The sequence below is a fragment of the Salvelinus sp. IW2-2015 genome, unplaced genomic scaffold (genome assembly GCF_002910315.2).
Source record: "Salvelinus sp. IW2-2015 unplaced genomic scaffold, ASM291031v2 Un_scaffold5556, whole genome shotgun sequence".
In the NCBI taxonomy this organism is placed as follows: Eukaryota; Metazoa; Chordata; class Actinopteri; order Salmoniformes; family Salmonidae; genus Salvelinus; species Salvelinus sp. IW2-2015.
Window position 1 is genome coordinate 11,215 of NW_019946821.1, and position 10,135 is coordinate 21,349.

The 10,135-nt window shown below is 40.2% G+C and overlaps 2 protein-coding genes across 2 annotated transcripts in view; both read left to right on the top strand.

The window, feature by feature from the left end:
* Positions 1-980, top strand: part of LOC112078334 (carboxylesterase notum2-like) — an 11,037-nt gene extending 10,057 nt beyond the window's left edge. Inside the window, 1 exon segment of the mRNA XM_024144612.2 lies at positions 25-980. Coding sequence (XP_024000380.1) covers positions 25-331 — 307 coding nt within the window. The 3' untranslated portion in view covers positions 332-980.
* A 1,270-nt stretch (positions 981-2,250) lies between these two features.
* Positions 2,251-8,461, top strand: rps15a (ribosomal protein S15a). The gene is made up of 5 exons (XM_024144613.2): positions 2,251-2,335; positions 3,318-3,455; positions 3,684-3,763; positions 4,007-4,092; positions 8,328-8,461. Exons 2-5 carry the CDS (start codon positions 3,323-3,325, stop codon positions 8,419-8,421), a joined length of 393 nt encoding a protein of 130 aa, XP_024000381.1. The 5' UTR covers positions 2,251-2,335; positions 3,318-3,322; the 3' UTR covers positions 8,422-8,461.
* Positions 8,462-10,135: the final 1,674 nt, after the last annotated feature.

A 10,135-nucleotide genomic window follows, 5' to 3' on the forward strand; every position in this document is an offset into this window, starting at 1 on the left:
TCTCTCCCTCGTTCTTTATATTAGTAACTGGATGACGTTTCAAGTCAAAGGCACCTCCCTGCCCCGGGCTCTGCAGTGCTGGGATAAGAGTTTCCAAGAAGCCAACCGTAACAGCAAGACCCCCCTGAAGGGCTGTCCCTTCCACCTGATCGACACCTGCCACTGGCCCCAGTGCAACCCCACCTGCCCAGCCTTGGTGGACCAGGCCACCCAGCAGGAGCTCACCCTGCTCCAGATGTTAGTGGGCATGGGCCTTGACCTCCAGAAACTAGGCCTGGACCTCAGGAGGGACAGTAGCTCTATAACTAGCATGGTCAGTAACGGTGGCTAAGAYAAGGAGTATAGAAGCCCACTCTCTGGCTTAGTAAAGGGAAATTTTKTATGAGTTATGACGTAACCATGAAAGGTACAGAATCTGGTTACTTCTCTTGTGCCGCTCAGCCATTCCATTGTGCTCCACTGTTACCATGCCGTCTTGACCGGTGGGTATGTCACTGGGCTTACAGTATGTCTGTYTGTAACGTTACAGTTTGCCTCCAGGATCCCTCTCCTGGACAGTTTAAAGAGGGGAGGGGAGTGATTCCAGTTTACCTCTGGGTTGTGTCTCACATTTGATTTGGTTCAAGGGAGAACGAGGAGTGCCAGGTACCTGTAGCTAACCAGTCAGACACCAAACCTGCAACACACTTTCACCCAACTACATGTACTATACAAAACTTCAACAACATTTTGTGAAGTGAAACGTACYKCTTTTGAGGATTTTTGAATAAGCTATTGGCACATTTTATCATCTTGCCAACATAGGACTGGTACAGTATTCAGAGGAAATGTACATTTTAATGTAGATGGTTGATTGGAAGGATATATTATATGAGTCTGCTATTTTAGATCCATGTCCAAGCTCAAACACTGCCAGAGAATGAAGGACTGTCTTGCAAGGACACTTGCAGTGCCTAGACCATTCTCTAACTTTTATTGAATGTGTTTCTACACACACACACACAACACACACACACACACACACACACACACACACACACACACACACAACACACACACAACAGCCTACAGTTTATATTTCCCACATTTCTACTGCTGCTGCAATTACAACGTTGACTTTTTAGATATATAAATATATATTTGATATGCATGTGAAGTAAGGGATGTTTGATCTTGCAAAAGTGGCCCAAATGAAGAGTAATTGTCATACTTTATAATATTGTATATTATCAAGAGAAGGTCGTGACCATCTCTTCTTTCTTTGAGTTTACCGTGAAGTGTGTTTGAACCTATTGTATCTTCCCATGGACCCTTTTAAGTGATGTTTCCTCTTCAAAAACACTGTAGTCGATACTACTCGCTAGTGTGTCATGTACTGTAATATCTACATAATTTACATCATTAAAGATTCATTTAATGTGATTATATCTCATCTATTGTATGGTATTATAATCAGAATTGTTTGATTTGCTACTGTTTTAAATTGTATGTAATGACCCCATTTTTTGCTTGAAATATTTACCTTGTAAACAGAACTATAACTTGACAGGCATTATATAGTGGATGTATGATGAATTGATTACAGAACAATAAATAAAAGGTTGGATTATCTTGAAAACCTGTTCAGAGTGAGCTTTGTTACTTTTTCTTTGATTGAACCTCCTGTCATTAATCATTATTATTTTAATTCGTTCTCAAATTCTCAAGCTCTGAGATTTAAAGAAAAACCTCCATCAGGTTTCAATAAAGCATATCTACTCTGTAGGCCTACTGGTAAAACATCATACTGTATTTATTTCCCACACTCCAACCACTAGTTGGCGATCTTTTAGATTTAAACCAAAGCCCCACATAAGATACTATAGTTTGAAAAGGGATTACAGACTCCCCAACTACTACTGTAAATATGGAAAGAGAGACATCAGAGATGTTTCAGAAAGACTGTAATATGTTTTTGACGTTTAATATTTTCTTACCGACACATTTAAAATATCTTGGTAAATTTGTCTTTAATTTAGAAATCTCTATTTCTTGCACAAATATAATCAGCAATATGAATTGATTCCTTCTATTTATCAACTTGGAAGTTTGTTTGCATTAGACTAAAGGTAAATAAAGTAATGAGACTGTAAAATAGGATGCATTTGCATCTAAATCACTGTCTGAATAAATATATATATATATTTAATTAAACCCTTATTTTGTATCAAGTTTTTCTAAACCCAGTGGTTTTCAGCTGGTAATCGCATAAAGTAGTCGTAAAAAAATCTTAGTTTTTGACCATAATGCATCGCTAGGTCTTCCTGCTTCCTCTTTCCGCCATATTGCAGAACCGGTAAGGGCCCCCTCTAAAATCTCATTGTCAATCTTTCCCAAATCTAACCCATCCAGCCGTCTAAAACACAATTTATGAAATTATATAAACGTTTAATAATGTACTAATGTCATGAAATGGTAATTGTGTCGATATGTTGTGAGATGTTGGTGTTTTGCCTTGTGATTCGTGAAGTCCCCATCACTGTCCGTTTTACTGGTGTGTTGTATCGGTAGCAAGAGCATATGAATCAAACCCGACAATTAATACTGCTAGGCTAATTAGTTGTGTTTTTAAGTAGTCGACACACTTTCTTTATTGTCAGGATATGGTATAAATGTTGAATAGTACGATTTGGTTGCCAACCAACTCTTCTAGCTAGCTTGGCCCGTACATGTAGTCTTTCCATGCGTGGTAGACAGTCACGATGGTGGTGGTTAAACGTGTCTGCATGGTCGTGCAAACCCTCTTCTAATTTCTTATCAAAGGACCTAACGCTTGTCCCAGTTTTTGAAATTGTTGGCGCTAGCGTTAGCCATGCGAATGTTATGTCTTGGCCAGTGAAATGTAGACGGTTAGCTCTAACCAGGTAATTTGGATAGCTAACATAATGTCTATCGAGTTGCTACCTTAGTATGTAACTTAGCCTTCTATTTTTTCACCAAAGTAATCACGTAACGTTAGCTAACCAGGTAGTTGGGCAATACTTTGCTAGGCAATACTTGGCTAACGTTAGGTAAGCCTATACTCAAATTGTCTTGCATACTCAATGGTGTCCATCTACCTACATTTGACTAGCTACAATCAGTTTGTTGGCTGACTTATTTGTCAAGTCAATAGCTAGCTAGACTAGGCAGCTAACGTTAGCTTGCCAGTTTCACAGTATTTATTTAGGAGAACCAAACCACTATTAGACTGTTATATTAACTAGTTAGCTGGGCAGTAGTTGGCTGCCTTACAACTCCTAAACTAATTAACTTTTTTATGCATCTCTGATCGACAGGCATCATGGTGCGCATGAACGTTCTTGCGGATGCGCTCAAAAGCATCAACAATGCTGAGAAACGTGGGAAACGCCAGGTTCTGATCCGGCCGTGTTCGAAGGTCATTGTACGTTTCCTGACCGTCATGATGAAGCACGGTGAGTTACTGAAATGTATCATCTGTTTTTGTAAGTGGTATGGCCCAGTCAAGGGGAGGTCAACAAATGTCAGGTGTCAGTTACAGGTGGCCATAAGCCTGCATAACCGCTTCCCTCATGAGGTGCTACCCCTGGTTGAGGGATCTGAGTTCAAGCCCTGTAACATCCTGTCGACAATGCTGTGTGTCTGTACTTGGTTTTGATTCCCTGCCTCCCTTGTTTCCCCAGGTTACATTGGTGAGTTTGAGATCATCGACGACCACAGAGCTGGGAAAATTGTCGTCAATCTCACTGGCAGGCTGAACAAGGTAAAAAACCGTTCAATATACTGCATCACAAGGACTACCATCAGACCCTTTGAGTGCCATTCTACTTCATTTTACTCATCGTTTGTATTGGGGTAGATTGATAGACTATCTGACCCCTCTGTTTTGCTCATCTTCTCTGACATGTTTTTCTCTGCACATATTCTGCATTGTGGCATTTCAGCCTACCTGCGTAATTGTATATTTGCATCTGGCACTTTCTAATCTTTCTTTTGCTCATTTCAGTGTGGTGTGATCAGCCCTCGTTTTGACCTCCAGTTGAAGGATCTGGAGAAGTGGCAGAACAACCTCCTGCCCTCAAGACAGTTTGGGTGAGAATCAGTCAGCAGCACCCTAATGGTGGCATGAATGTTGGAGTGGCCGTATCACGGTTGTGCAGTGGAACTTTGTGAACAGGGAGGTATTCATCAGTGGCGACTTTGTTTGCTACGGTGTTTCACATATGAATGCATCTCTTGATGTCRTGTTTATGTGCTCCTTTGGGGTGTATRAAWGTGYGCCCCGGGTTTCACAGACTTTAAATCTCTGAACGTTTATTTGGAYGTCAAAGCAACTAAACTAATCGCCTTTTATTTCCGTGCCTGAATGTTCAGCTTCCGATAACATTGAGAGCAAGCAAATRCAGCATTAGTCTAGTATTTATAGATGCTGGCTGAGTTGGAGATTGGAACAGTCCTTGAAATGCACTTTCTTTGAAAAGATGAGGGCAGCCTGGGCAACGGGGAACTAAAACCTTTATCATAAGTCAAGGATGGGCAACTTGGGTCCCTTGGACTGAGTGTCCTCTGTGTGCTCCCACTTTCTACTGAATGCATCCATGGAAATATGATTGCTGCAGCTTCTTGAACAGGATTTGACCTGCATGTAGGAAAGGGGGTGAATATGGTTGATTGAGTATGCTACGGACCAAATACATATGCGCATGAAATTGCTCTCAGCTTTACTTAACCTCACCTAGGGTATGTGGGACGGTAGCGTCCCACCTCGTCAACAGCCAGTGACACTGCAGGGCGCAAAAATTCAAAACAACAGAAATCCCAAAATTAAAATTCCTCAAACATACAAGTATTTTACACCATTTTAAAGATACACTTGTTGTAAATCCATCCACAGTGTTCAATTTCAAAAAGGCTTTACGACGAAAGCGCACCAAAACGATTGTGTTAGGTCAGAGCCAAGTCACAGAAAAACAGCAAAGAGAGGAGTCACAAAAGCAGAATAGAGATAAAATGAATCACTAACCTTTGATCTCATCAGATGACACTCATAGGACTTCATGTTACACAATACATGTATGTTTTGTTCGGTAAGTTCATATTTATATCCAAAAATCTGAGTTTACATTGGCGCGTTATGTCAGTAGTTTCAAAACATTTTGAATTTTGATTTTCAGAGCCCCACATCAATTTACAGAAAATACTCATAATAAAACATTGCTAAAAGATACAACTGTATGCATGGAATTTTAGATCCACTTCTCTTTAATGCAACCGCTGTGTCAGATTTTCAAAAAAACTTTACAAAAAAAGCACACCATGCAATAATCTGAGTACAGCGCTCAGAGCCCAACATACCCAAACAGATATATCCGCCATGTTGTGGACTCAACAGAAGTCAGAAATAGCATTATAAATATTCACTTACCTTTGATGATCTTCATCAGAATGCCTCCCAGGAATCCCAGTTCCACAAATGTGTGTTTTGTTCGATAATGTCCATCATTTAGTCAAATACTCTTTTTGTTACGCTTTAGCCCAGTAATCAAAATTAATGTGGCGCGATCACTAGGTGCAGACAAAGTCAAAAAGTTACGTTATAGTCTGTAGAAACATGTCAAACGATGTATAGAATCAATCTTTAGGATGTTTTTAACAAATCTTCAATAATGTTCCAACCGGAGAATTCCTTTGTCTTCAGAAAGGCAATGGACGCAAGCTAACTATCACGTGAACGCGCATGGTCAGCTCGTGGCTCTCTGGCAGACCTCTAACTTATTCCCCTCTCATTCGCCCCCACTTCACAGTAGAAGCATTAAACAAGGTTCTAAAGACTGTTCACATCTAGTGGAAGCCTTAGGAAGTGCAATATGACCCCATAGACACTGTGTATTTGATAGGCAAAGAGTTGAAAAACTACAAACCTCAGATTTTCCACTTCGTGGTTTGATTTTTTCTCGGGTTTTTGCCTTCCATATGAGTTATGTTATACTCACAGACCTCATTCAAACAGTTTTAGAAACTTCAGAGTGTTTCTATCCAAATCTACTAATTATATGCATGTTTGAGCTTTTATAGCTGAGTAGCAGGCAGTTTAATTTGGGCCCGCTTTTCATCCAAAATTCCCAATGCTGCCCCCACCCTAGAGAAGTTAAGTCCGATGGTGGATGTGGTGAGGGCACGGTCACAGATTTATTGATATGTGTGGACTGATAAATCCAATGGGTGTTTCACAATGACTCGTCCGCAACTATGGGGAAAAACCGACGGGGCTGGCTTAGGTTGTTGACATGTGGACTGTATTTTGTCTCCAATGTTTATTGAAAACCTACATTTGCATAATAAGCACTTGTCTCTCAAATACATTGCTACAGTGGTTGGCTAGCTTGTCAAYTTTAGCCATTAGCAATGACGTGAAATCAGTCAAAATACATCAAAACAAGACATGGCATCAAGAACGAGATGAACTAGCTGAAACAATTCACGATTCCCCACAGGGCAGTTTCTTGTTATTCTTGCTAGCTATCTGGCCATCCACAACAATGCTTGGACTTCTGCCCCATTTAAAGCATGTGCATCGTTTTCTTGCCGTTGTCAGCTAACCCATCTRTAGTTGGCGCATTTTGGCATTCCATCTGTGGCGTTTACCTGTGTCAGTCTGCCATAGAAAACCTTTGAAGGCTACAGGCGCAAAAGTCATGCTATTTGTATTAGAGATATATTTTTGGCAGTTCATTCAACTTCAACTCGCAACTTCTTGAACTCCACCGTACATGAGGCGTTCACATGGCACACAAACTGTCARGAGTAAAAATAAGCATTTATCAAGCCACTCGCTGCGCTTATTTGTTTTAGGGGAAGTGATTTACAAAAGTAAACCTTCAATACTGCAAAAATTGCAATCGGTTGGCTAATGGCGACTATTGATAGTCTGCAAAAAGAAAGCTACAAAAAGACCTAGCATTTGTCTTGGCTGGCCTGCTGTAGCCATGTCAATATCTMTTTTGAAAGCCCTCGTCTTAAACGGGTAACGTCCTATTCCTTAAATTGATGTACTTTAGAAACYGCACTTTATATAATTAATGCAATTTTAAAGAATAGAATGTCTTTCATTGCTACATTATATTACCAATTTTTATTATATGCCATCATCATCAGCTAAATAGAGCGAAAGCATGTCAACCTAGGTCTTGCATGAGTATGCATTTATAAACTACCCATATCAGGCCAGTGGAGGGGAAAGGGTTCGTGTTGGATCTCTCATTTGATGTGACTTAGCGCACTTACATGGTTTGCGCTATTGAAGATGGACTGAATTTTGGCGACTGATTAGGGTTCGTACGGTCATGAAAATCCTGGAAAGGTCATGGAATTTTAAAATGGTGTCCAGGATCCCAAAAGTTTAGGGCAAGTTTGAATTGTATTTCTGGTCATGTAATTTGTTTAGGAACGGTGTAAATATCTACATCAGACAGGATCAAAATTACACTTAAGCGTGTCTGTGTTTGCGAGCATCACCTGCATGTGCGAGAAGTGTGGGCCGTTGCTCAAGTAGAGAGACAGTCGGACATTGCAGCAGCAGGTAGGCCTAGTCTATAAAATATAATCGAGAAGAGACTAGGTAGCCAATTCCAAACATCTTGTACCCTCTAACGGTTTAGCAAAAGATAGTGTGTATTAATGTTTTTATCATGTTCAAAAATACTTTCCTCTGACACTTGCGAATAAGGCCATGCAAAGTTGATTCACTTAACAATTTGTTTCATTTGAATTATTTTTGCAGAAACAAATTATTCACTGTGCCATTGTATTAGTTGGGATTCGAATCAAGATTATTTGTGAATCCTAAACATTAMTTTTAGGAACTTGTTTTGTATATAGTTCCAGTTGATTTGGGCATCCAATGTATGGGACATTGAAACTCAATAGATGCTAGACAGCCTGCAAAGTAAACACTTCTAAGATAAATATGACTAAACTCAAGAAGCTACATTTCCTGAAGACATTGTGGGGTTGATTCAGATGAATACAACGATTAGTAGCCTACACAGCCATTTGATATATTGAATGAGCAAATTATTTCAAAAGGCATAAGACATATTTGGTTGTAATGTTTTTCATAAAGGGTGGGCAACCATCCTCCAGGAGAGCTAATGTGTGTGCAGGCTTTTATTGTCTCAACTGTTCCTTGCGTTTCATGGTCTTAGTCTATTAATGTTAAATGTACTTTTGTTCTGGAATTTCCCTACTGCTTGCCATAAATGAATTTAATTCTGCCTGTTGTGAGTATTTATAAACTCATGTCTTACACACCTTGTCTGTTTTTTCAGATACATTGTGCTGACCACCTCAGCTGGCATCATGGACCATGAAGAAGCCAGACGAAAACACACAGGAGGGAAAATTCTTGGATTCTTTTTCTAAAATGTAAAGAACTGCAAAATAAAACACCAAATCCAGTGGACTGGACTTTGTATTTTGTCTTATTAGATTGCTACAGTCAAAAGCTCTTTTTTATGTATTGGTACAATGAGAATGACGAATGAGTCATATTTATACTGAACAAAAATATAAATGTGACTATTTCAAAGGTTTTACTGAGTTCGTATTAGRAAATCAGTGAATTGAAATAAATTCATTAGGCCCTAATCTATGGATTTCAAAGAGGGATCTGTTGGTCAAATACCTTTTTTAATAATAAAAGTAGGGGCGTGGTTCAGAACCAGCCAGTATCTTGTGTGACTACCATTTGCCGCATGGAGTTGATCAGGCTGTTGATTGTGGAATGGTGTCCCACTCAATGGCTGTGCGAAGTTACTGGATATTGCCGGGAACTGGAACACTCTGTCATACACGTTGATCCAGAGCATACCAAACATGCTCAATAGGTGACATGCCTGGTGACTGCAGGCCATGGAAGAACTGGGACATTTTCATCTTCCAGGAATTGTGTACAGATCCTTGCGACATGGGGCTGTGCATTATCATGCTGAAACATGAGGTGATGGCGATGGATGAATGGCATGACAATGGTCCTCAGGATCTCGTAATGGTATCTGCATTCAAATTGCCAGCGATTTAAAATGCGATTGTGTTTGTTGTCCATAGCTTATGCCTGCCCATACCATAACGCCACTGCCACCATGGGTCACTTCACAACGTTGACATCAGTGAGCCATTCGCCCATACGACACCATGTACGTGGTCTGCGGTTGAGGCCCCAAAATCTCTAAAATGAAGGCAGCTAATGGTAGAGAAATAAACATTAAATTCTCTGGCAACAGCTTTGTTGGCATGCTGACTGCAGGAATGTCCAATTGCACGCTCCCTCAACTTCAGACATCTGGCATTGTGTTGTGACAAAGCTTCACATTTTAGTGGCCTTTTATTGTCCCCAGAACAAGGTGCACCTGTGTAATGATCATCCTGTTTAATCAGCTTCTTGATATGCCACACCTTTCAGGTGGATAGGTTATCTTACCAAAAGAGAGATTCTCACTAGGAGGGATGTACACATTTGTGCATAAAATGAGAAGCTTTTTGTCCATATGGAACATTTCTGGGATCTTTTATTTCACCTCATGAAACATTGGACCAATACTACATGTTGAGTTTTATATACTGAACAAAAATATAAATGCTACATGCAACAATTCAAATGACTTTTTTGAGTTACAGTTCATATAAGGAAATCAATTGAATAATTTAATTAGGCTCTAATCTATGGATTTCTATGACTGGGAAAGTGTGCAGCCAGGGGTGGGCCCACCCACTTGGGAGCAAGGCTCACTTACTCAGAAATGAGTTTTTCCCCACAAAAGGGCCAAATTACAGACAGAAATACTCATTTTCATCAGCTGTCCAGGTGGCTGGTCTCAGACGATCCTGCAGGTGAAGCCATATGTGAGGTCGTTTGCTGGTGCAGGTACACGTGTTCTGCGGTTGTGAGGCCGGTTGGAAGTACTGCCAATTCTATAGAACGACTTTGGAGCAGTTATGGTAGAGAAATTAACATGAAATTATCTGGCAACAGCTGTGGTGGACATTCCTGCATTCAGTGTGCAATTGCACGCTCCCTCAAAACTTGCGACATCTGTGTGCGTGTGCAAAAACTGCACATTTAGAGTGGCCTTTTATT